The following is a 27853-nucleotide window of genomic DNA, read 5'->3' as shown; positions in this document are numbered from 1 at the left end:
CTTCCATTTGACTTCCTTTCACCTCCAGTGAACTTCTTCCTGAAGCTTTTGTTGTTCTTAGACTTCCTGAATTGCATCCTCCTGAAGCCCTTAACCAGCAATGCGGCCATTTGCATGACATTAGAATCTGTCATATTCTCATCAGCTTCAGAATCAGTATCATCATCAGGATTTGATGATGAATCATCAGTATCTGATTCTGGGAAATTGTTCTTATTTCTTATAACTTCAACAGACTTTTCTTTTGAAGCTTTAATATTTACTTTCAAAGCAACAGATTTCCCTTTGCTGCTTTTCCTCTCCTTCCTTTGTTGGACTTCCAAATCATGAGTTCTTAGCATGCCATAGACTTCATCCAGAGTAATTATTTCCAAATCATACTGATGTCGTATGATTGAAGTCTGAGTCTCCCATTCTTCACTTAAGGCTTTCAAAAACTTGGTGTTTGAATCCTCTCGATCATACACCTTTCCCACCAAAAATAGATTGTTGAGCAGGGTCAGGTTTCTGTCATATATGTCAGTAAGACTTTCATCAGGCTTGGCCTCAAAGTGTTCATATTCTTGAATCAGAACAGCCTTTATGTTCTTCTTGATGGCCATGGTTCCTTGATATTGAGTTTCAAGAGCATCCCAGATCTCTTTGGCAGTCTTGTAGGCTATAACCATGTTTGACATCACAGAATTAAGACTATTATGCAAAATGTTTCTTACCTTTGCATCTTTCAGCACAACTACTTTCTCTTCTGGTGTCCACTCACTCTTCTCCTTTAGCTGATAGTGTTCAGCAACAGAAGGAGTTACAGCCACCCGTTTTGTTGGCATATATGTTCCATCATTAATCACGCCGAGATAATCTGGATCTGTAGCTTCGAGGTGCATGAGCATCTTTACCTTCCATGTAGGATATTCAGTCTTTTTCAGAATGGGAATTTTAATACTTTAATACTTGTTTAGAGACATGTTTAGATCGTTCTAGATTGTAAGTTTATCAGTGAGCTCTGATACCAATTATTTCCCAGTGAAGATACAATTGTTTAAGGGGGGTTGGATACAATTGTATAAATGTTTCGAAAAAGTAATAAAATATAACAGCTTTTTATATATCTGATAAAAACGGTTACAAAACCCTCTCAAGAAATACTGATGTTCTTGAGAGCTGCTAGGTCGAATGATACTCGAGATCGATACCCTATGTGATGACCTAAACTGTGTTTATATACTACATAGCTACAATAAATCAATCTAAGATATGCATTATCAAAAACTAACTGAAACTGATATATATATTTAACTGAATAGATAAAGTAAAGTCCTATAACTCAAACGTAAAAGATATCTACTCCACAATACAAGGAACGAGACAAATCTTCTAAGCTGACTGGCTTCAAATACTGATGACATCCAAATGTTGATAATGTGTCAAATCCTGACGACACATCAAATACTGATGACACCAAACAACTAGATCCTGAGCTCCTTCTGATCATTAAGAATTCAATATGTAACACTTAGGGTTAGTGGTGGCTCCTTTGCGCTCTCGCTTCTTACCCTTTGAAATTTGCCTACGTATCCCTATTTATAGGGAATCAAGCCGACGTAGTTCTTGGGGAACAAGAAACCTAATGGGCTTAAATATCTTGTCCCGAGGCCCTGTAGGAAACCTACTAGAAATTGTCTTCTACTTGCTTTAGGAATGTCCGCCGATGAGGCCCAACCATAAAGGCCCAAGGCTCGTCCGAAGTTTTGAGACTTCACGGATAAGGCATCTCCCTAGCCAAGGATAACCTTCTGCCACTAATAAGTGGATTTTAAATCTACTTGGAACACTTCATTACAAGCTTAAGTTGGTGTTTAGGACTCAAGTTGTTGGTATTTTTGATGTGTTTTTGTGTTTTTGCATCTCAGACACTAGTTGGAGGAAGAATAGAGCTTTTATTGAATGTATTCTGAAAAGAGCCGAGAATATGAAATCAAGGCCATTCCCAAATTGTAGAGGATCTCGATAGCTTCGCGTGGACTATTGGATCGTCGAAATCGGATGAACGGAACTCAATCTACAGTCAAAACAAGAAAAGGAACCAAAATCCACTAGCACGGCGTGCCCGCGCTGGAATGCGGGGCGGCCGCACCAGACTTCCAGAAACAGCACGCACCCGCACTAGTATGCGGGGCAGCCGCACTGGTCTGTTCATCCATATTCCTGATTCGAGTCCGTTTTGGAGATTTTGAAGCCCAGTTCGATCCTGAAGCCTATATATACCCTAAATAAGACGTTTTTAATTACAAGGAGCGAGGGGAGAGCAATAAGTAGACCTAGAGAGCACGAGACGGCTACGGAGAAGAAGACTTTTATATTCTTCATTATAGTTGTACTTCAGATGCTTGTTTTCGATTTATCTTTTAACCCTAGTACTCTTATATTGTTTATTATCATGCTTTCATTGGAACCCATGGCGACGATGAGTTCGGTTATTAACTAATCTTTGTCGTGGGGTTCTAAACGGATTTACTTATGGATTTCTATAGTTAGTTTATTTCAATATCTTGGTGTGTGGTGATTGATTGATATCCTAGTATTGGTTGTGCTTATTCGTTTTATGTGTGTAGCTAACATATAAGATATCGTGTTAATCACTATTGAAGCGAAAGTGAATATAGCGGTTTAGAACTTGCCATGCCAGCATAGGTTCATGTATTTATTATGCATGATTCATAAGTATTTTTAACCATCTTACTTGCCCTATATAATCACGATAGATAACTTGCGCATTAAACCTTTATGTTGTCAAATTCTATAGACATATAAGGTCTCAACATAATTTGTGTCTATTTAGCTTCCATATCTTTTGTGGATGTCTGGTAGTAGGGTATACGTACAACAAAAGTTGGCGTTTACTAGTTTCGTATTATATGATTTGTTGTCATCATCATCACATGCTAAGGTTGAGAATAATAAGTTTGAATGAAGTATTTAATGAAGTTAGAATCCCATGTTTGTCTCATATAGTTAATTCAATCACTTTTAATCTCTTAATTAATTACATATTAGTTTAATGTTAGTTATAAACATCTCAACTTGTTATTGTCTTAGTATTGAGCGATAGCCATAACATTTTTGCATAGGTGCATAATCTTAAGTTAACTAAAAGAGTCTCTGTGGGCACGAATCTGATTTATATCTTATACTACTTGTGAACGCGTATACTTGCGTGTAACTTTAACGCGTGTTTTCGCCCTAACAAGTTTTGGCGCCGCTGCCGGGGACTCGGTGTTAATTTTTAGTTTATGTGCTTGACATCAATGGTCGTTAAAGTTCACTGACTCAGATATTTTACTTACTAGTTACTTAGTCGTGTGTTTCAGGTACTTTAGTTTTTATTGCAATGGGAGAACCAGCAGCAAATTCGAAAGCGTTGATGAATTTTTCTCAACCAAAGATCAATGACATTCAATCTAGCATTGTCAGGCCAGTTATCGCAGCTAATACCTTTGAGATCAAGCTTGGCATAATTCAGATGGTCCAGAACTCAATTCAGTTTGGGGATTCTCCAACAGTAGATCCTAATATGCACAGTGGGGATTTCATCGAGCTCTGTGACACCTTCAAGTTCAATAATATTTTCGAAGATGCCATGAAATTGAGACTTTTCCCATTCTCTCTGAGGGATAAAGCTAAGATCTGGTTACACTCTCTACCAGCTGGTTCTATCACTACTTGGGAGGATCTTGCTCAGAAGTTTCTTACTAAATTCTTCCCTATGGCGAAGACAACTGCACTCAGGAATGCTCTTACTCAATTTGCGAAGCAATCAGGAGAAACTCTATGTGAAGCTTGGGAGCGCTACAAGGAAATGCTTATGATGTGTCCTCATCATGGAATTCCTGATTGGATGATCATCAATTGCTTTTATAACGGTTTGGGAGCACAGTCAAGACCCATACTCGATGCAGCATCAGGTGGAGCATTATGGGAAAAGAGCTATGAGAAAGCTTATGCTCTAATTGAGGTGTTGGCTGCGAATGAATATCAGTATCCAACCCAGAGATTGCCACAGGGAAAGGTAGCAGGAGTTCTTGAAGTGGATACAGCTACGACTATCACTGCTCAACTAAAGGCGTTGTCTAGGAAAATCGATTCTCTGGCTAACTATGGAGTCAATCAGATAGCCAGTATTTGTGAGTTGTGTGCGGGTGCGCATGCGACGGAGCAATGCGTTATATCTAGTGAATCAGCTCAGTTGGTGAGCAACTCTCAGAGATCGCAGCAACCAGCTCCAGCCACTTATCATCCTGACAATTGGAATCATCCTAACTTCAGCTGGAGCAAAGAATGCGATGCAACAGCCTTATCAGCAATATGCATCAAAGCAATTCAATCCTCCTGGTTTCAGCAATAATTTGCACCAAGACAACAACTCCAACTTCAACAATAAACTCATGGAGGTGCAGGTCTATCTTCGAATGAAAAATCTGAATTGGAGGAGTTGCGGCTTATGTGCAAAAACCAGGCTTTTATATGCCAAAGCCAGGCTGTTTTTATCAAGATTCTGGAGAAACAAGTAGGGCAAATTGCTAACGCCTTATTAAATCGACCATCAGGAATGCTTCCTAGTGATACAGAAGCCAATACAGGCAAGAGGGAAGTTAAAGAACAGGTGAACGCCATCACCTTGAGGTCTGGAAAGGTCACAAGCCCCCAAATTCAGCAAGACAAAGAGTCTAAAAATTCTGTCCAGAATGCAGATGCGTTTGCACCCTTGCCAATTCCAGAAAATGAGATTGTAGCTGAAAAAGTGGTGCAGAAGGATGCCGAGGTGGAACCGAAGAAGAAAGCTGTTGAAAGCAATCTTCCTGAGGGTAATACAGGGGATAAACAGGTTTACCCACCTCCGCCATTTCCTAAAAGGCTTCAAAAGCATAAGTTCAACAAGCAATTTTCCAAGTTTTTGGAAGTTTTCAGGAAGCTGTATATCAACATACCTTTTGCTGAAGCTCTAAAATAGATGCCGAGATATGTTAAATTCATGAAGGGTATTCTATCTCGAAAGCTAAAACTTGAGGAGTTGGAAACCGTTGCTCTAACGAAAGAGTGCATTGTTGTGCTGCAACAGAAACTACCTCCTAAGCTTAAAGATCCAGGAAGCTTCATGATACCTTGCACCATTGGTAATCTGTATTTCGACAAGTGTTTGTATGACTTGGGAGTTAGCATCAATCTAATGCCTTATCTGTCTTCAAGAAACTTGGTTTACCTAATCCAAAACCTGTGAACATGTCTTTGCAGTTGGCCGATCTGACCATCACTTATCCACGAGGTATAATGGAGGATGTATTGGCCAAGGTGGACAAACTCATCTTCCCTGCTGATTTTATAATTCTCAATTTCGAGGAAGATAAGAAGATCCCCATCATCTTGGGAAGACCATTCTTGGCTACAGGTCGAACTATGATTGATGTGCAAAAAGGAGAGCTTACGATGAAGGTTCAAGATCAAAGGTCACTTTTAATGTGTTCAAGGCAATAAAGTTACCCACAGATAAAGTGTAGTGGTTTAAAGTAGAGCTGGTCGACTCTGTCGTGAATTCGGAGCTTGAGCAATTGCCAAAGTCAAATACCTTAGAGAGGTCCTTAACAGAGGAATCAGTTAGTGATGATGAAGAAGGAACAGAGCAACTGCAGGTTTTGAATGCCCCTCCGTGGATGAGGAAGTTGGATATGCCATTCAATTCTCCGGGATTAGCAGAGCTAAAAATTTCTCAGGAGCGTCTCGATCCGTCTATTGAAGAAGCTCCCACATTTGAGCTCAACCCACTGCCGGATCACTTGAGTTATGCATTCTTAGGTGCACCCCTTGACAAAGGGTTGGAATATATCTATGAAAATCTCAAGGGTGACCGGCCAGTTCCTCCCGTGCTTACAAAGGGTCTTTCTCGTGTACCAAAAACAGTTGATAGGTTTGATTTTGGTGATGCGCAGTATCGGAGGTTGATTCAGTATATTTAGGCCATGCATGACATCCACCAACATTTTGCTGAAGATTTGACACACACTTGTGGTATTGTTTCCCGAGACACTGGTGTCAAGGTTGATTGGCCACCTGATCCTCTACCCGAAGAGGGTGATCCTCCCACTAACTGGGTATGCCTGAAATCCTTATTATTACCTTCAATGAAGATATTAAAAATTTTAAGTTTGGGGGTGATAATGTAAGGATTAGTTTGTGAGTCCATATAGATTCATATAGATTCATGTAGCATGTTTAGTTGTATTTTATTCATATTTTTGCATGATTGTTCATATAGGACATGTTTGTTTGTATTTTTATATTACATATAGTTGTATTTGCATGCATATAACATGATCCCTTAGATTGAGCTATTTTTGACTGATAAGTTGATGTTGATTTGAGTGTGGTGATGACGAATAGAGGGTTGTTTAAGTACTATTGAATTGATTTGCATGCCAAAATTTATTTTTTTACAAGTCTTATAGGATTGCTTTTGAGCTAGATCATGATCATACTTGTTTATTTGTTGAGATTTAATCACTTGGTTATATTTAGAATTTTTGGTACTCTCTTAATGGAAAAAAACACTGAATTTTAAACTGGAGAAAAGCAGGATTTCATTGCTAGTTGTGAATAAGGCTAGGCGTTAAATGGCTAGTAGTCGGCTCATATTTTTATGAGTAGTCTAGGGTTGAATGAGATGGAGCGAAATGCACTCATTCAGAAATTGGAAAAAAAAGAAAAAAAAGAAGTATGTGTTATGCATAATTGATCAAGAGTGAGCTCTTTAATACTCGAGTTATTAAGTGTAGGGGACTTTGTGCCTAGTGACCTAAGGCTTTGATAGTCTGGGATCCGCTTACCTAACGCTCGCTATATGGGTATTATTGTATAAGTCTTTTGGGACCTCATTCATTGCACGGTCAAATAAGCATCTTCGTTATGTGTTCAATAATAGCATCAATCCTTGTATAACTCTAGTAAAATGAAGGTGTTGTGAGTCATTATGCGTTTAATTCCTATTCTAGTTATAAACTTGTGATTGTTTTAATGATAGATAAGTTATGATTATTGATCTAATATAGAGAGTATTTCTGTTAGGCATTCCACACACGCACGTTCTGGTTTGTGAGTTGATTTGTGAGATTTATTCGAACTCTTTTTTGAGTTATTGCATTCTTATAGGCGTTGGCTTATTCATTTGGTTATGATTATTCTGAGGGGATTGATTGCATTATCATTTAGTTGCATTCACGTAGTTGCATTCATGTATTAGGTGTATTTTATAGTTTTTGAGTCTATTTATGCTTGAGGATGAGCATCGATTCAAGTTTGGGGGTGTGATAAGTGGATTTTAAATCTACTTGGAACGCTTCATTATAAGCTTAAGTTGGTGTTTAGGACTCAAGTTGTTGGTATTTTTGATGTGTTTTTATGTTTTTGCATCTCAGACACTAGTTGGAGGAAGAATGGAGCTTTTATTGAATGTCGTGCTAATTAGGGAATGGCCTTGACTTCATATTCAGGCACTAGTTCGTCCGTTTTATTGGATCATCGAAATCGGACGAACGGAACTCAATCTGCAGTCAAAACACGAAAAGGAGACAAAATCCAGTAGCACAGCACGCCCGCGCTGGAATGCGGGCCGGCCGCGCCAGACTTCCAGAAACAGCACGCACCCGCGCTGGTGTGCGGCGGCCGCGCTGGTCCGTTCAGCCAGATTCCTGATTCGAGTCTATTTTGGAGATTTTGAAGCCCAGTTTGATTCTGAAGCCTATATATACCCTAAATAAGACGTTTTTAATAACAAGGAGTGATGGGAGAGCACGAGACGGCTACGGAGAAGAATACTTTTGTATTCTTCATTATAGTTGTACTCCGGATGCTTGTTTTCGATTTGTCTTTGAACCCTAGTACTCTTATATTATTTATTATCATGCTTTCATTGGAACCCATGGTGACGATGAGTTCGATTATGAACTAATTGTTGTCGTGGGATTCTAACGGATTTACTTATGGATTTCTATAGTTAATTTATTTCAATATCTTGGTGTGTGGTGATTGATTGATACCCTAGTATTGGTTGTGCTTATTCGTCTTATGTGTGTAGCTAACATATAAGATAGCGTGTTAATCTCTATTGAAGTGAAAGTGAATATAGAGGTTTAGAACTTGCCATGCTAGCATAGGTTCATGTATTTATTGTGCATAATTCGTAGGTAATTTTAACCATCTTACTTGCCCTATGTAATCACGATAGATAACTTGCTTATTAAACCTTTATATTGTCAAATTATATAGACATATATGGTCTCAACATAATTGGTGTCTATTCAGCTTCTATCTCTTTTGTGGATGTCTGGTAGTAGGGTATTCGTACAACGAAAGTTGGCATTTACTAGTTTCATGTTATCTGATTAGTTATCATCACCATCACATGCTAAGGTTGAGAACAATGACTTTGAATGAAGTATTTAATGAAGTTAGAATCCCATATTTGTCTCATATAGTTATTTCAATCACTTTTAATCTCTTAGTTAATTGTATGTTAGTTTAATCTTAGTTATAAACATCTCAACTTGTTATTGTCTTAGCATTAAGCGATAGCCATACCATTGTTGCATAGGTGCATAATCTTATGTTAGCTAAAAGAGTCTTTTTGGATACGACACTAGCTGTTTCTCTAATCCGTGGACGCAGGTATAGCCGTGGTTCACCCCAAATGTTGGACGCATCCTTGTCCCCCGGATAAGGAGCCCCTACCAGATTGCAGGACAAGTGATCCTAAGCTTTTGGGTGCAAAGTGCAGGATACTCCAAAGTCTCCTAACGAGGACACCCGCTGATTATAGAGACAGAGATCCCAAAGCACACACCATAATTTATCCCATATCCCCAATGAGGACACTCATTGACTATATGAGGAGGCCTTCCGTCCAGGCATACCCCTGGAGATCTCTGACCACGGACACCGCCTTTCTGTGGGTGTATTACAGAAAGGAGTTCTTCAATAGAGTACCTACAACAAACAAGTTAGTAATAATAATCTCCCTCTTCCTTGACTCATCCAAAGAACTCGTCCAAGTAACCATGTTGAAGTCCCATTCAAGATATCTTTTTAACTTAGGGCGCGCCCTAATACCTAAGGGAATAGCTCTAAGAATCTGTTGAATCCCTTCCTTCATATATCAATAGGGCGTGCCTCCTTCACTAATGAGAGCGCGCCTACAATCTCTACAGAATGCTTTTAACTAATCAGTCCTTTTTAAACAATAGGTGTGCCTTCCCTTATTCAAAGGGCGCACTTATCCCTTTTTCAGAAAAGGAATCTGGCCTTATCTTCTTCTTTCTTTTTGGGATGCACATCTCAATTTTGACCACACATCTGACTATGATCTGAATAATGTTATACCAATTTCTGGGCATAACAATTACCCCCAAATTCCATATGCCATTTAAAATGGGATTGGAATTTCTGGTCCTTATTGAAATTTGTATAAACTTATGCATTTTCAAGGCGCGTCAACAACATGGCGTCTCATCTAGTCTTTATTTAAAATTCAAATATTACCAGAGAAGGCGCGCCTTCTAGAGGGTGCATCCTTTGAATCCCAAACGGTTCGAAAAATGGTGCCCCTCCTTTCTCGAGAATCGTGATTGATGTGATTGATTTGATTTGATATGATTGACAGCTATCCCATGTTTATTACAACTATAAATACAAGCTTCTCTTCATTATTTTACTTTTTACCTTTACCCTTTTCATCTTTACTTTCTTTCTCTCTAAAATTACCATCACCGGCAAGAACTGAAGTTGCTCGGAATTAATCTTTTCTTCATCATTTCCAGCCAGGATTTTCATTAAACACAAAGGTATATGATTCTCAACTTCCTCTTTAATTTTTCTCGTATAATAGGTGTATTTCACTATATATGTTATAAAACCTATCCGATTTCTTTCTTGTATCCCTTTATGTTCTTCACAATTATCATGTGTATATGTGTATGTATTCCGTATACATTAATTTAGATCCTTAATTTTAGATTTTCAAATTCAAATTTTGTGTTTATGGAATTGCAACAGTCATCTTAGAGTAGCTTTCTCCTGATAAGACATGAATCATAGGGCGCACCATGTTTTTACTTTCGATATCTGCGTCGAATTTATGATGATTATTTATATTTGTTTAGGCGTGCCACATGTTTTCTTTACTAGCAACAACCCTATCTCACCACATGATTTATTGAAGGCGCGCCAACATCCTAAGACACGCCATCTTTTTTTTTAAAAGCGCCTTATCTCTTTTCGATTCTTATCCTATCTTATTTCTTCAATGGACACGCCCTTAGACAAATTCTTTTATTTGTTTTGTACAGCGGGTAGACGAGGGCGTGTCCTCTCCTTTTTCTCCTTTTAAATATTTTTGCACATGGCTTGGGATCTATTCTCCCCCAGCTATCTCTTTCAGCCCAAATTTTCCAGACGCTCACAGAACTCCTGATTTTTTAAGACAAGAAGCGCGCCTTATTCAAGAATCCAGAGAAAGCGATTTCATGGCAAAATCATCAAGCGACTCTCTAGATTATCTTCCTTTGGCTCAACGAAAAGGAAAACAAAAATTAATCTGAAAAGAAAGGTCACCAGCTCCTGTGGACATGGATGTAGATGATTGGCTCGAGGAACTGAATGCAGATAGGTATAGAAGCACTGAAATAGGAGTCAACGTTGGTGCATGACCATCGAAGGTTTCTTACAAGTCGATCTTCCCAAGCTTATCTCCCCCACAATCCCAGGGCGCGCCTGCTTCCCCCAACTCGGAGGACGCGCCTGGCACATATTCTCTTAAACTTAAAGAAGAAGCAAATTTATGTGATGAAGATACCTACCAATTCTCAACTTCTCCTCAACCTTCACATGTCCCCTTCCAATACTGGGAGGTTTCTGATAGTAAATTAGACTTTGATTGGAGAAAGTATGAACCTTGTACTGAGGCGATGAAAAAGCGTTTTAAAAAGAACATGGCAAATTGTTCTGTGTTGGGCTACCCTCATCCTGTTCAGATGAGCAGTTAGAGTGGCTGATGGAATTTTATGATATGGAAGGTATATGGGCGCATCCTCTGAGTATGATGCGCCCACACATCCTTAACTATGGTATAAACTTTAGGATTCCTAGGATGGTTACAAGCCCAAAATTGGTACTCTTGGGAGTGGGCGCGCCTCTCCATCCCTTCCTGAGGGATGTGATTGAGATATATGACTTGGCGTCGTTCCTATTGTCTCCCAACAGCTACAAGTTTGTTCTTGCTCTGTACATCTTGTACATGGACATAGGCTTCCCAGCTCCCACTATGGATGAGATGAGTCATTTTTTAGCCTCAGGAAATCTGACCATGGGTATTACTATTTAGTTATGGACAAACAACACAACAAGAAGGGCTTTTCCTCAGGAAAAGTCATCCATGAGAAGGGGTGGAAAGAGAATTTTTTCTATTTATATGATGTGCCCAGAATCAGAATTCAGTTTAACAGGGAACCAAGTAAGGGTGCGCCTTCACCTTTATTATCTTTTGACTTTCGACTTATTCTCTTATACTCTTCATTTTATTATAACAAAAAAACCTTTTATGCGTGAACTTGAGGGCGCGCCCAAAGAGCGTGCCGATTCAATACTTAAAATTATTGCGGACAGATGGAATCTGAAGAAATTGGTTACTAGATCCAACTTAATGAGAGTTGGGATTCTTTCCGATCAAGTTGGCACCAAATATAAGTATATGGAGTTTAGGAAGGGCGTCCCCATAAATCGTGCTGTAGAAATTGATAGCGACGAAGAAGGAGATGAAGAGGAGTACGAAGATAGTACTGCTCCAACTGAACCCCCCTTAGGTTTGGATAATTTAAGCACTTACGAGGACGCGCCCTTGTGTACACAAGGCGCGCCTTCTTTATCTTATCTTTAGTTTAAATACCTTTATTTTTCTATAGTAAGTTATACTTTCATTTGTCCCATTTTTTATGATGTTCTGCATATGTTACTTTCCTGTCATTCCTTGTTAATGCCATGTAATTTTGCATACCTGCCAAACATATATTTAATGCATATTCATCCTGTTATATTTATATGTATAGGTTGCGCCCTTATTATCAGGCTTGCCTCAATTTTGTTACCCTTAACACCTTTCCAAATGTTTATTGTACAGAAATGGCTCCTCCTAAGATCCCCAAATCATTTGGATCACGTATTGGCGATAAACCTAAGGCCAGGCCAAAAGAAGATGTTGGCAAGGACCAAACATCTACACCTACTCCAGTTCTTGTTTCTCAGCCTGTCCCTGTCCCAAAAAGACCAATCATTGACCTGACTGAAAAACAAGGCGTGCCCAAGAGACCAAGGACAGATGGTGCGCCTTCTGGATCTTCTGCTGCTTTGAACTGCCTTGGTCCTTTGGGTTCTTTCCATGTCACAGATGAAGAGGTGGAGCAATGGCGAGCCATGAGCATGGAGGATCCTGTCAGGGCTTCCATTAAGGCTTCTTGTCAGATATTCATCCATTCTAATCAAGTGGTGGATAAGTTTTTGGAAGAGAAGGTGCGCCTGGAAAGGCTGTTGGGTGACAACAACATTTTACAGAACACCCTAAAAGACAAAGTCTTTCTCCATTCCAAGAATATCAAGGGCAAGGATTCTGAAATCTCTTTTCTTAAAGATGAGGTGGCCAACCTAACTTCTCAACTTGAGATTGCCAACAATAAGGCTACCTCTCTTCATACTGAGCTGGGAGAAGCAAATCTGAGGATCGAATACCTCGAAGGGCAGTAAAAAGATGGGTGGCCTGATAAGAAGAGGGATATTACTGATGAAGCCTTTTCTAATGGCTTCCACTTCTACAGGGTTGGGTTCATAGCCAACGACCCTGACTACACCTTTGAGAAGTTTGGGGAAGAGACGGTCGCTGAAATGACAGAGTTCAAGAAATAATATGTTGTAGAATTCAAAACAAGAAGGGTAGAGCTTGGACTGGAAGAAGAAGAAGCTGAAGGCGTGCCTACTGATGAGGCTTCTAATGACGCGCCTGGGGTTGACCTAACGATTCCTCTTCAGTCCATTCCTCCAACTGAGAATGCTGAGGGCGCGCCCTAAGCTTCTTATTTATTCTTTTCCTTTTAATCTTGACTTTCTAAATACGTTGAGGTGTCAACCCTCTTTTAATGTTGTGTGAAGTTGTATGACTTAAGTATTCGCTATTTTTTTTACTTTGCATTATGACTATCATATGGTTTCATCCAATTTCATTTCTCTTAATAAGCATATAAGGGTAAATTTTCTGCAAAAAGTTTCTAAGTACCAAATGGATGGCACGCCTTAATGGTAAGGGCGCGCCTTACAAATTTTAGAACCCTTTTTCTTAAGATGCGTACTATATATGGCCAAAAAGTAAGCATTCTTGTATAGTAATCTTTCAAGGATAAAATTTTTCAAGGCGCCTCTACCTTTAGGGCGCATCCTATTTTGTACATATTTTTGTCTTAGTTTTCCTCACAAATGCATTAGCACGTTACTTGTAATGGTTTCATTTTTGTTCTGACAAGGTTTGCTAAGTATAGAAACTTGAGGCGCCTCCTACTATAAAGGCGCACCTTAATATCCGATGTCATTGATGTTACTCTTTTTTCAAACCAAACTGGTGTCACTGTTTTATCTCATAGTTCCTACTTGGATTTACTTTAATCAGAGTGTTAGATCATGGCGCTCTAAGGTGCGCCTCTGACCTTAGCAGATATTGAACTTAAGAATTTTTCCATCCTCTGATATAAAGGGCGCGTTCTATATTTTGCAGGTTTTACACATCCCTTATCTACATATATGGAATTCAACTGTTATAAGTGAAATATCATATTATGGCAATCTTTGTTTGTGTAGTATAGATAATCCTTTCCCAGCTGAAGTTATTAAGTTGCTTTCATATTAGAGCATTCTCTATCTTTCTCTTAGAGTATAAATGCCAAATAAGCAAAACAATTGAAGCAACTTTTCTCTTTCATTGATAATGCGCTCTAGTGTGAAAATTATACCAGTCCCATGGCTATTATGCTCTATGGGGAGATTATTTAAAAAATTATCCTTCAGCTAGTTCCAAGGTTCGTAGTCATATATACTACCCCCTAGGCTAGGAGGAATTTTTTTGCTACTAGTCTATTACATAAAAATCAAATTATAGAAACGAGGGGGCCAAGGCCGCACCCTACTGATAATACTTTTGCAAGTATTCTGCATTCCATGCTCGAGGGATAAGCTTGCCATCTAAGTCTTCCAAGTGATAAGTTATCTTCCAAAGTATAGTTTTGACCCTGTACGGTCCTTCCCAATTAGCTCCAAGCACCCTATGCTGAGCTATTTTAGTATTTGGCATGAATTTTTGTAGCACAAGATCTCCCACCTTGTAAGGCACAGATTTCACCTTTTTATTGAAGTACCTTGCAATTCTCTGCTAATATGCAACAAGTTTCAACTGAGAATTCATTCTACCTTCGTCCAGCAAATCCAAGTGGAGCCTTTGATTGACTTCTGTATCTTCCTCAATGAACAAATCCCTTCGCAGCGATCCCACTCCCACTTTCACGGGAATCATGGCCTCATACCCGTAGGTTAACATAACAGGTGATTTACCCGTAGTAGATCTTGGAGTCGTGTTATAAGACCAAAGGACCATTGACATTTATTCTGGCCAATCTCCTTTCTTTTCCTCCAGCTTGGCCTTCAAAGTATGTTTAATGATCTTATTAATGGCCTCTGTCTGGCCATTACTTTGTGGATGATAGACTGCGGCGAAATCTTTCTTGATGTTTAAGTCTTCACATAGCTTCCTCAGCTCTTTGCTGTCAAATTGCTTCCCTTGGTCAGATATGAGTTTGTATGGAATACCAAATCTGCAAACTATAGAATTGAAGATAAAATATTTGATCTTCTTAGCTATGATCGTGGCCAATGACATAGCTTCTGCCCATTTTGTAAAGTAATCAACAGCTATAACGACATATTTCACACCCCTCTTGGCCTTGGGAAGTTCTCCAATGAGATCAATTCTCCATATAACAAAAGGCCAGGGGCTTGCCAACGAAGTTATGGACGCTGCTGGGGCGTTTGAATAGTTAGAAAATCACCGGCAACGATCACATGCCCTAACAAACTTGAAAGCATCTTCTTTCATGGTTGGCCAATAATACCCTTGTCTAAGGATTTTCAATGCCAACGAACCACCCCCCAAGTGATTGCCACAAATACCTTTATGTAATTCTCTAAGAATATAATTCCCTTCCTCCAGATCTACACATCGCAACAGCAGTTGAATAAAACCTCTCTTGTATTGCACTCCATCGTATTCAACGTACTTTACAGCCTGATAATGAAGGTGTCGAGCCTGTAATTTGTCTTCCGGCAAAGTCCCTGTCCGGATATAATTATGAATAGGTGTTATCCAAGTTTCCTGTGGGATATCTTGCATCTGAAACACACTTACTTCTGGAATACTTGGAATTTCTTGGATTTTTAAAGGAATTTGCCCTAGAAAAACGCTGTCTATCTGTGAACCCATCTTTTCCAAGGCATCTGCATTGCTATTTTTCTCTTCGGGTACACCTTCCAACTTGGCACTTCCAAACTTTCTAAGCATACGCTGTACACATCTCATATATAACTCTGTCCAGGGTCCTCGGGCCTGGAAACCTCCATTAACTTGGTTTACTACTAACTCCGAGTTGCTCCGACCGGTTAAATTCACAACCCCCATTTCCAAAGCTATCTTCAAGCCATTAATTAATGCTTCATACTCAACATCATTGTCGGTGACATAAAACTTGAAGTGAATGGTGCTCATCAAATAATGTCCTTCTGGGGTAACCAGAACAATCCCGGCTCCCACTCCGCTGTTATTTACAGCCCCGTCAACATGTAAGATCTACCATGGATGTGGGAACTCTTCTTTTATTTTGGCAGAGGTTTTTCCATATAAGGAAGGTTCTGCCAACATTATAGCTTTATCATCTACCTCAAAATCAAACTCAAGTATGAAATCAGCCAACGCTTGTCCCTTGATTGCCGTATATGGGCAATATTCTAAATCAAATTGTCCCAACTCTATTGCCCATTTTAGCATTCTCCCCGATGACTCTGGCTTATGTAGAATATGCCTAAGTGGGTAAGCGGTACGGACCTATATCGGATGAGCTTGGAAGTACGGCCTTAGATTTCATGTTGCAAGGATAAAGGCGTATACTAATTTCTCCATGCTGGTGTATCTGGTTTCTGCATCCAACAACCTTTTACTTACATAGTATACCGGTAACTGTCGACCTTCTTCCTCTTTTACTAATGTTGCTCTGATGGAATATTCTGAGACTGCCAAGTAAAGAACCAATGTCTCCCCATCTTCTGGCTTGGCCAACATAGGAGGATTTCCCAACTGTTCTTTGATTTTATGGAAAGCGTCCTCACAGTCTGAGGTTCACACGAAGTCTTTTCCCATGCCTTTAATTGCTTTAAAGAATTCCATACATCTATTCAAGGATTTTGATACAAATTGATTCAGGGCTGCAATCTTTCCCGTCAGACTTTGCACTTGCTTAACGCTGGTGGGAGATTTCATGTCCAACAAAGCTTTGAGTTTCGCGGGGTTTGCCTCAATTCCTCGGTGGTTCACCATGAACCCTAGGAATTTCCCTGACTCCACACTAAACACGAATTTCTGAGGATTCAGCTTCATCCTGTATTTCCTCAGAATATGGAACATTTCTGCCAAATCCGCTATATGATCTTCTGCTCTTTTGAATTTTACAAGCATATCGTCCACATACACTTTCATTGTCTTTCCAATCTGTTTCTTAAACATTTAATTTACTAGCCTTTAATAAGTTTTCCTAGAATTGATCAAGCCAAACGGCATCCTTATGTAGCAATAGAGACCTCTGTCAGTGATGAAAGAAGTGTGCTCTTGGTCAAGTTCATACATGGAAATTTGGTTATAGCTAGAGTATGCGTCCATGAAACTCAGCAGAGCATGTCCTGCCGTAGCATCGACCAACTGGTCAATTCTCGGCAAAGGGAAGCTATCCTTTGGACATGCATTGTTCAGATCGGTGAAATTCACGCATGTTCTCCATTTGCCATTAGGCTTTTTCACTAACACTGGATTTTCCAACCATTCTGGGTAAAAAGATCCTCTGATTAGCCCGACATCCAAAAGTCTATCTACTTCCTCCGCCAAGGCTACAACCCTTTCTTCACTTACAGCCCTACGCTTTTGCTGAATCCCTTTATGCTTGGGATCGATATTCAACCAATGGTACATGACTTTTGGGTAAATTCCCATCATATCACAATGACTCCACATAAATACATCAAGATTTTCCAAGAGGAATATGGAAAGACCCTATTTCAATCTTCGAGCCAACTGAGATCCAATTTTTAGAACTTTGCTCGGATCCTTTTCGTCGACCGGGATTTCAATTGTATCTTTCGCTGGTCCCATTTTCTCTGTTGGCATTGGTATCCGTGGGTTTAAGTCGAGCTGATCATGATCCTCATCACTTTGCTGAGAAGGCGCATCCTCTTGGAGGGGAGCATCAACTTCTCTTCTTATTGAAGGCGCGCCATGTATAACAGGGGCATCAACTTCTTTCAAGATTCCTGAAGATAAGGGCGCGCCCTCAGACAGAGGGGCATCTACCTTATATACATCTTGTCCAAGACTCTGCAAAATATCAAATCTCACTTCGAGCCGCTCCCCATTGAAATTTTCTTGGATTAAAAAGCTAAACAATTGTCAAGACAAAAAGAGAAGCAACCAAGCATAATTTCATAAAATAAAAAGAAGAGAAGTTGACTTTTTCTTCCAAGAACAAAAGCACTCGGCCAAAACAAAACCAGCAACTTAAAACTTCCATATCTCCTTCAATACTCAATGTTGTGATCTATAGCTCGTTGGAAAGGGATTGAGATGGCCTACAACTCTTGTTCACAAGTCTCGTACAAATAAGCATGGTAAGATCCTCATTTTTACAGCTCTTTCAATCGTACTTTTAGAAACTTCAAAACCTAACTTTATGTTCTTGATTTCTTTGGAAAGATCAAGCTTGTAGGAGGCTCCCTAAGGCTTCCTAGCAACTTATCACACACCAAGGAAGGTATAAATTTCAAACCCTAACATGTACTTTGATTATTAGTGAGTTTGATGGTTGGTTTTGTAAATGAGAAGCATGATCTTTGATTATTAGTAGTTTGATTTGAATTTGGAGTGATTTGGTGAATGAATCTTGTTATAGTTAATAGAACTTGATTGTGGTTGGTTGAGATGAATAATCTGGAGAATAAGGACCGGTATAGTATTATTTAGTTGAGGTTTTGATGTGTTAATGATTGTGGGCTGTTTGGTGAGGTTTTGGTGTAGTGAGAAACTTGGAAAACTCGTAAACATAGCCGTCGTAATGCCTGTTTTCCTTAGACTGTTTGTACATGAATCTCGAACCAGATAACTCACTGACCAGAATATAACTTTTCCATGGTTAGCTAGATCATGTCGTAAGCTTCGTTTTGGTATGTGGTTCGCTTAGATCTGATTTACGGTTTAGGAGAAACGACCGTTTTAAGTTACGGTATTTTGCGAACGAACCTTTACCCCTCGCTTAACTTTGAAACCTTATTTAAGGCCCTTAAAAAACTAATTGGATTACGAAAAAATTATGTAAGATTAATTAGTCAGTTGGTAAAGTTCTCGCGAAAGAGTCGCCTTAAAATTCGTAACGATTAATTTATTAAAATTGGTGGAGCTGAGGGTGCGTGAGCTATTAACGCAAATCGTTAAGCGTATAAGCGAACGTTAGGGTCTAAGTGGATAAAAGTCTAGTTTCTTAAGCGACCGTGGTTTAATTCCAGCTTATGTTGTTGTTCATAGGTTACCGGACCCACTCTAAGCTTAAGTCTATTCGGGAACACTCAGGCAAGTTTTCTACCCGTTATATTGTTGTTGTGATGTAAATATATATGCATTATCTTGTGATAAGTGCATGATTGTTATTAGCAAATCTTGCGATATATTGGAGCATGCTGATATGGTATATATGCATGCTTGTTTCGTAATCTTGATATCTAATTGTTGATTCAAATGCTTATAAGTTGCATAATACCTATGCTAGAGATAAGCAGTAGTTGCGTATACCCTTAGTATAGGAGATCCGAAGGTGAATATTTTTCTAAACCGGGAGTCGATGTTCCCGAGTATAGTATATTTATATATATATAAATAGTTTTCAAAACTATTAATCGAATAAGGTTTATTCGATAACTTTATTTTATTTATTGAATATTATTTTGAATATTCATTCGAGGACTTATGACTTCGCTTATTTTACTTAATGAATATTATTTTGAATATTCATTCGAGGACTTATGACTCCGCTTATTTCATTAAATAGTATTCTTTATCTTATTAACGAATAATGTTTCGATATTTCAAACTTATTTTCGATTATTCAAATAAAGATCGTACTTTCGTATAAGTATATCTTTGGTTATTTATTATTCATTTCAAGTATGAGTTTTAAAAGTTCTACTTCAATTATTTTATAGAGATTATCCTTTATGGGAATATTATTTAAATAATAATATTCAGATATTCTTCAACATATCGGGACTGATTTATTTTATTAAATCAGCATTACTCCAAACATTATTTAACATGTTTTCGAGTCTTCAAAATGATTTTAAAAGTTAGAGCGGATCCCAAAACTCATTTTCAGATTTAAGATCTTCCTTTCGAAGGGGATTTAAATACTCGCTCAAAACCTAAGGGATCCGGCTCCGTGGTATATTTTTGGAGCAACGAAGTTGCTAACTTGATAAAAGAGTTTGATTACTTGCCCAACATTCGGGAAGTAAGCCCATTCGAAATGCGTCGGCATAAGCAACATGGGCTCAGTGAGAGTCCATGAAAGTGTAAACGGCTCAGTGGGAGTCCATCAAATGCGTAAGTGGCTGAGTGGCAGTCCAGTATAAGGTCCTAATGCTGCCAGGGTGATGACCAGTGGGGGATTCATCAATCTACTAGTAGAAAAGGTTACTTAATTGGTATATTTTCCTGATCAGCAAGATATCAGGTTTATGCCAAAGTTTCTTCTTTCCAAAATTCTTGAATATGACAACTCTGCTTATACTTCCATAGCAGAAGAGTGTATGAAATGTATATATATATATATATATATCGGGACTAATGAAGTATCTCGTAACTTCATTTCTTTTGAATGATATTGCAAAGATTGAATCTATTCAAGTCTTATCTTGAAGTCTCATCTATGTGATGAACTTTTGAACTGATTATAGCCTGAACGGTGGTAGTTCGAGTAGTATTCAGAAAATATATAAGTATATTGGAGTATCTTGTAACTCCATCTTTTCAGCTTATATCTAGTTAATGATTATCTTATGCATGACAAAGATTTTCAGAAAAATGTTGAGACAAGGTTAGATATATGAAATCACCTTGCAAAGATATTTTTATACAGTTATGAACTGGAACTCTGTGTATATTATACATGTCAGAGGATTTCAAAGATTTTGAAAAGTATATATGTATATATATACTGAATATTTTTCGACTTCATCGTATTAAGATATCAAACTTGGTTCATTTCTTCTTGACCAAGACTTTCATGAGTACTATGAGAATACTCATATATTGTAAATTATTATACATATTATTTCGGTGGGCTTGTTGCTCACCCTTGCTTTCTTCTTTTATCACACAGAAACAGATAGACAAGATGAACAAGACCAAGCTCCCAATTCGTGAGCGAATAGGAAACGTTCTGTAGTTTCCAGTAGGCGTTGATGCCGTTGTAGCTGAGGTAGGATCTACCAATAGGCTAGGCTTTCAACTTTTGATGTACCAGACTTATGTATATTTATGAATTGTAATAATGGCAAAGAATATGTAAATTTATTCAGAAACCCTTTTGAGGTGTAATAACTTATAATTGTGGAATAAAATGACTTGTGTTATTTTTGGTATTCATCTCTGAGACTATAACTTGTGGTGTGTGTGTGTGTATATTGTGGGGTCACAATACGGAGTAGTTGGTTGTTTACTAAGATTAAGTGTTATTAAGGGAAATGAAACTCGTGACAACTCGGATCCCCGACCCCGGATTTGGGGGTGTTACACTATAACACTCCCGAGAATCACATTGAGAGCCCTTTTTGCTGCCAACTCCATTTGGAGTTGGAAATTTGATGGTAAGATGGTGAATTGAAGTGATGACCTTCATTTCCCTAAGAAAAGGTCGTCCTAGCAGCACATTGTGGGATGACTCCTGGTTTTGGATCTTGAACTCGAGCATCTTTGTTACGGACAACGGACTCTCTTCCAGGGTACATGGTAATTGAATTGATCCCATGACTCTAACTCCTTCACCAGAGAAACCATAGACCCATGAATCCTCTCCTGACATATCCCGATCAGGTAACCCCATCTTCTTAAAGATGTTGTAGTAAAGGATGTTTGTTGAGCTTTCATTGTCCATGAAGGCTCTGTAGACATTTTTAGTCCCGATTTGAAGAGAAATGACCAAGGCATCATTGTGGGGGTGGTGAACCCACGTAGCATTTACTTCCCTGAAGGTGATATCCATGGATTCTCCCTTGAATACTTTGGGTGGCCGAGTCTCCACCCTATGGATGTCAGTTAGCGGTCTAAACTGAGCTTCCCTGGCATATCTTGCCAAGGCTCTGTTACTGCATTCCATCCCAGGATCTCCTCTGTATATTGCTCGGATGTTGCCATCCTTAACAAACTTATTTTCTTCCAGAGTTTCATTGTTAGACCCTCGAGGAGTACGACCTCCTTCTTCCTTTGCTTTGTCAGTGCCACTTTTATGCCTCCTTACTTTCTTTACTACCCACTCGTCGAGATATCCTTCTTTGATTAGAGCTTCAATTTCATCCTGCATCTGCCGACACTCATGTGTGTTGTGTCCGGATGATTCGTGGTATTCAAAGTATTTCTTCTTATCTTTGCTCTAACAAGATGACAAAGCCTCGGGTTTTCTAAAAAGTCCTAGATTCTTATTTACCTCAAAGATATGCTCAATTGACACGGCCAAAGGGGTGTATCCGCTCCTTCTGCTATTATAGCTTGAGGGAGGGCTCCACTCCCTCCTCACCGTCGTGGCATTTACCCGATTCGGGCTTCGACTATTTCTTCGATATCTTGGACCTGGGGATCTATCCCTCTTCCTTGCTCTGCCTCTCTGGCTTGTCTTCGAAGCCAGTTGCACCTCTGCCAAATATTATTCTATGGCCTTGAATGATTCCTCCAAAGCAAAGACATCTGCCAAAGTAGCGGGATCTTTCCCCCGTAGATGTTTCCAGAAATATGAGCCAACCCTTAGGCCTGCTATCGAAAAAAATTTCGAAGCTTCATCCGAAGTGCCTCTTACACTAGTAGACTTAACGTTGAACCTTTTAAAGCAGGAGGTCAAACTTTTATTCTTCTTTTGTTTAACGTTGGCCAGAGTAGTAACAGACGGAGCGTCTCTCACAGTTGCTTGGAACTTGGTTAGGAACAAGGTTTTATTTAGTCCCAGGAAGTGATTACCCCCGGTCCGAGCTTTGAAACCATTGCTGAGCGCTTTCCCTGAAGGTTGCTGTAATAACCCCAAAAATTTTATAAGGTAACAGGATAAAAAGGATTTAAATTCAAGATTATAAGAGAGGATCATAAAAGGAATATAATGTATTGAGAAAGGTTAAGGGAACCCAATTAATAAAATCCCGGGTATGATCCCTCAAACGATAAACGAGAACGAAAGTTAAGCGAACCGTATAACAGATCAGCGGTCATTAGCCAAGTAATTAGGGATTAATCAAAGAGGTTAATGGAAGATGATGTCATCACACCAACAAGAGGAAGACAAGTGTAACAAGATGACATAAGCAGATGACATGAGCATGACAAAGTGGGAAGGATTGGTTGGTTGATTGTGAGCCACACAATTTTTACCATGGTAACAATTTAATTAACAAACAAAAGGTAGCAACCAAGCCAATGCAAAACAAATCACAAAACACAAATTAGAAGTTGACTTTTCCTTTCCAAGAACAAAAGCTCTCGGCCAAAACCAGAGCAGCAACTTCAAACTACCATATCTCCTTCAATACTCACTCAAATAGTATGTTCTATAGCTCTTTGGAAAGGTATTGAGATGGCCTACAACTCTTGTTCACAAGTCTCGTCCAAATAAGTAAGGTAAGACCCTCGTTTTGATAGTTCTTTCAATCTGACTTTTAGAAACTTCACAACCTAACTTTGTGTTCTTGATTTCTTTGGAAAGATCAAGCTTGTAGGAGGCTCCCTAAGACTTCCTAGCTACTCTAATCACTCCAAGGAAGGTATAACACCTCCAAACCCTAACTTTACTTTGAGTATTATGATGGTTTTGATGATTATAGTAAATGAGAAGCATGATGCTTGTGTATTTAGAGTTTGGATTGGATTTGTAGTGATTTGGATGTTGAAATCTTGTTTATAGTTAATGAAACTTAAGTATAGCTAGTAGTTCATGTGTGGGGTTGTATAAATTGGAAAATCTTGAGGCTTGGGGACTGATGTAGTAAGGTTTGGAAAATCTTAAGTATATCAACTTGGTTCAATTCTTCTTGACCAAGACTTTCATGAGTGCTATGAGAATGCTCATATATTCTTATTCATTATACATATTATTTCGGTGGGCTTGTTGCTCACCCTTGCTTTCTTCTTTCATCACACAACAACAGATAGACAAGATGAACAGGATCAAGCTCCCAATTCGTGAGTGGTTAGAAAAATGTTCCGCAGTTTCCTGTAGGCGTTGATGCTGTTGTAGCTGAGGTAGGAACTACCAGTAGGCTAGGCTTTCAACTTTTGTTGTACCGGACTTATATATCTATATGAATTATAATAATGGCAAAAAAATATAAATTTATTCAGAAACCCTCCTGAGGTGTAATGTCTTATAATGTGGAATAAAATGACTTGTGTTATTTTTGGTATTCATCTCTGAGACTATAACTTGTGGAGTGTGTGTGTATATTGTGGGGTCACAGTACGGAGTAGTTGATTGTTTATTAAGATTGGGTGTTATTAAGGGAAATAGAACTCGTGACAACCCGGATCCCCGACCCCGGATTTGGGGGTGTTACAGAAATGGTATCAGAGCTAAGCGTTATAAACCCCAGAGATGATATGACGTTAAAATAATAAGTTCACTAAGATAATAAGAACTCTTTCCAAGTTCATAGTCGGACTACCTAACATAGTACTGACAGTTAAAACCCTTATGGGAACCCTTATAAATATCGTGATAGAAGCGTAGTTCGTTATCGTATATGGTAGCGGGACTCTGAACCCTGAGGTTGAGGAACAACAACGCGATGATGTTTTATTACTTATTGGAGATCAGATTATTGATCCGATAGAACGTCCTAACGCGGGACCGGATGATGTTCATATTGAGGATGTAGCGGTTGAGGATGTTGTCCTAGAAGGGATTGTTGCTGAGAAGAATCCCGTGGAGGATCCTGACAAGAATGAATAAAGGACCACTGAGGAATTGATGACTATGGTTAGGGCGACTACCAGAGGTAGGATTGGTCGGTTACTACCAGAGGTTCGTTCAATTTGGTAAAGATAGTAGCCCCTTTAACGCGCTTACTCGTAAGACTGAGAAGTTCGAATGGACAGAGAAATATGAGAACAACTTTCAAGAACTGAAGCAAAGATTGGTGACGGCCCCTATGATGGCGTTGCCGGATGGAAAAGGAGATTTTATGATGTGTAGTGACGCTTCGCATAAGGAATTAGGGTGCTTCTTATATAGCACAGCAAGGTAATCGCGTACGCATCAAGACAATTAAGGGAATATAAAAATTCGATATCCCCACCCATGAGCTTGGGCTCGTGGCAATAGTTTTTCCCTAAAGATTGGAGGCACTACGTGTATGGAGAGAAGTGCGAGATTTACACAAGCCATAAGTGCTCTAGTACATTTTCACGCAGAAAGAGCTCAACATGCGCCAGAGGAGGTGGTTAGAGCTAATCAAGGATTATGATTATGAGATTCTTTATCATCCAGGGAAAGCCAAAATGGTGGCTAATGCCCTTAGTATAAAAGAGAGACTCAAGATGAACATGTATTTGGGAGAGTTGATAAGAGGTTTTGAGAAAATGGAGATAGAAGTGAAGGTAATCGGAACCGGTACCGAAAAGCTGTTTGAGATTGTAATGCAGCCCGAGTTATTGGAAAAGATTAGAATGTGCCAAGAAAAAGTAATGAATGAAGGCAGAGAGTCAATGACTGGAGAAGAGATCCATACCGAGAAAAATGATAAGGGAATAATGAGGTGTTCTTACAGAATTTTGGTTCCAAACATTTAATAGCTTAAGGAAGGGATCTTAGATGAAAGTCATTGTTCGAGGAATAAGATTTAGGGCAAACCCTGAATGTGATAGCCAGGGAGGTCGCCATCAAGAAAGAAAGAACCCATAATATAATGAAATGAAAAACAAGGATTTTAACGTATAAGATAACCCTGATTATGGGAGAAGGATGAAACATTTCATACTGAGAAAATAGAAGTCGAGCAAGATAAGGATATCCGAGACGGTGCTCCTAGACGGCAATTCATGGACCTGTCTAAAAAAGAACTTAGACTATTATCCCCAACCACCACCCTGAGGAGACAGTGCGGTGGGAAATTCTTTCAGGACCTTTAATTCTCTAAGCTCTCAGAGTTCCAAGGAACAAGCGGACCCAGTCAAGGCAAGAGCCTGGCTAAAGGAAATATAGGAATCATTTGAGATTCTAAATGATTGACGAATCACAAAAGACTGTTTTTGTCACTTACCCTCCTAAGAGAGAGGCCACCCGCTGGTGAAAGGCCAAGGAAGGCATGGAGCAAGAGATTATAATAAACTGATTTAAGTTCAGTCAATTGTTTTCAGGAAAGTACTTCCTAAGGTTATGGAGATAGTGTAAAAGCTTTAGAGCCTATTACAAAGGCAGACGAGTATGATGAATTATGAATCTAAGTTGTAAAAGTTGTCAAGATTCGTTCTGAGGACACGAATCCAGAATGACGGGATGTTTGAAATCAATGCTTATGTTGTGTTGGTTCATGAAATAATGATAAGAGAGAGGAAAATAAAAAGAAACTGAAGTGGAAAGGAATATAAAGGCAATAGAGTTTGAGGAATGATAAGGGAGTTGGGTATGAGGAAACCCTAAAGACTCGTAGCAATAGAAATAGAAAAGTATGTAATCGTCAGGATGAGGGTGATTCACCATGAGTTAAAATTGATGGTTGAAGGCATAAGAGATACATATATTTTATCCCCTGTAAGTTGGAAGGATTCGAGGAAACCTTGAGATAGTTCGAAGGATAAATAATGAGACGCGGATAGACTGAGACAAGGAAGTAAGAAATTAGGAAAATTGGATGAAGGAAGTGACCTTCAAGAATGTGAAGTGTAAGACCGGTGGCTTGATACCCAGAAAGGGAGACGTCAGGTATGAAAGATATCCCAATATTGAGATGACTGTTGAGATAAACAACAAAAGTAAATAAGGAATTATTAAGAAGAAGTTCACGTTGAACACGACCAATATCTTCCAGAACATCCCTGTTGTCATTACCAAATTAGGCAAGCAAAGCGCAAAAAAAAACCGTTGTTATCTTTTGGAGGCCATATGGATTGACCTCAGTTTGAATAAGGATGCTATTGTGAAATTAAGTACAGACTATCGAAGTGAGAATGATTGAATAAGGTAATCTATCAAGTATATATGACTTGATTTATCCATGGAAGAGCGTAAGTATCTTGTAAAGGTGGAATTAAGGATAAAACCCCGATAACTTGAAATGAATCCTAGGGGAATGCATAAAGGTTGGAATTTCACCCTTAATAGGGAAAGCATGAGTTTTGATAGTATGAATTGGAAAGGATTAAGGTAACAACAACCTTTAAGGATCAGTGGAGAAATTTTTCAGAAGTATATAGACAATGATTCTGGTATTATTAAATGGTATCTTGATATGCCCTGTGCCTAGGGTGTACCCGATGAAGGATTTAAGGATAACCTTAGAGGTTTTACAAGGAGAAAGGTAATATTCAAAGTTCTCAAGAATAGAAATTTTTATGAAGGAAATATGACGTAATTATAATAATGCCAGGTGGGGCACGTGTTGAACCATAAGAAAGTATAGATCGATCCAATGAGGGTAGATATTGGTGAAAACAAGAAGGACCCAAGATAAGAGACGCCTAAGTATGATCGAGAGTCAGTCGTGGCAATGTTCACATCTAATGACTAAGGCAATGACTTATGAAAAAATGGTGATTTTTTTTCTCACCAGGACTTAAGAGAAGCATTTTCACATAAGCAGTGATTGAAATAAGGTAGAAAATTTAGTTGGAGGTGGTTAAAATGACATTGATTGTAAGGAAATTTTACTATCAGGAAAGGCCAAAGAGGTGGCCAACACTTTAAGTGTAAGAGGATAATTATCAGCGCTCGTGCCAGAGGAATACAGTGATAATGGTTAATTCCGTGAAGGTTGTATTATGGTGTAAAAGATTGACATTCCTTCTGATGACTGTGCGGTACTCAACCGTAATAGTAGTTTGGTAAAGATAATATTTATGTAATCGCCGTGAGCGGGCTTTCTATCTTAGAAGGTCCTATCTTGATATAAGCCAGGAGCATGTTATGAAAGGACTAAATGAACCTTTGAGCTTCATGTCTCCCAGTAAAGAAAT

General features: G+C 38.9%; 1 protein-coding gene and 1 non-coding gene across 2 annotated transcripts; both read right to left on the bottom strand.

Moving 5' to 3' along the window:
* Nucleotides 1-3775: 3775 nt before the first annotated feature.
* Nucleotides 3776-3882, bottom strand: LOC141669991 (small nucleolar RNA R71). Its single transcript, XR_012554244.1, has one exon. It is a non-coding gene; the product is annotated as a small nucleolar RNA R71 (small nucleolar RNA).
* A 10846-nt stretch (nucleotides 3883-14728) lies between these two features.
* LOC141665320 (uncharacterized) lies at nucleotides 14729-17377 on the bottom strand. The gene is made up of 5 exons (XM_074471301.1): nucleotides 16972-17377; nucleotides 16340-16506; nucleotides 16038-16222; nucleotides 15295-15935; nucleotides 14729-15144 (listed from the first exon to the last, which is right to left on the bottom strand). The coding sequence occupies exons 1-5, from the start codon at nucleotides 17375-17377 to the stop codon at nucleotides 14729-14731; spliced, it is 1815 nt and encodes a 604-aa protein (XP_074327402.1).
* Between the last annotated feature and the right edge of the window lie 10476 nt (nucleotides 17378-27853).

Source organism: Apium graveolens, chromosome 6 (genome assembly GCF_009905375.1).
Source record: "Apium graveolens cultivar Ventura chromosome 6, ASM990537v1, whole genome shotgun sequence".
NCBI lineage: Eukaryota > Viridiplantae > Streptophyta > Magnoliopsida > Apiales > Apiaceae > Apium > Apium graveolens.
This window is presented reverse-complemented; position numbering and strand designations above follow the sequence as displayed.

Bases quoted from the DNA above. Each gene is read 5' to 3' on its own strand.
- LOC141665320 (XM_074471301.1), bottom strand. From the start codon at position 17,377: ATGGGAATTTACCCAAAAGTCATGTACCATTGGTTGAATATCGATCCC. The intron at 16,507-16,971 runs GTCTCTATTGCT...TGTGAACCTCAG, and splicing joins TTCTTTCATCACTGACAGAG to ACTGTGAGGACGCTTTCCAT. The intron at 15,145-15,294 runs GTATTTGTGGCA...CAAACGCCCCAG, and splicing joins TCTTAGAGAATTACATAAAG to CAGCGTCCATAACTTCGTTG.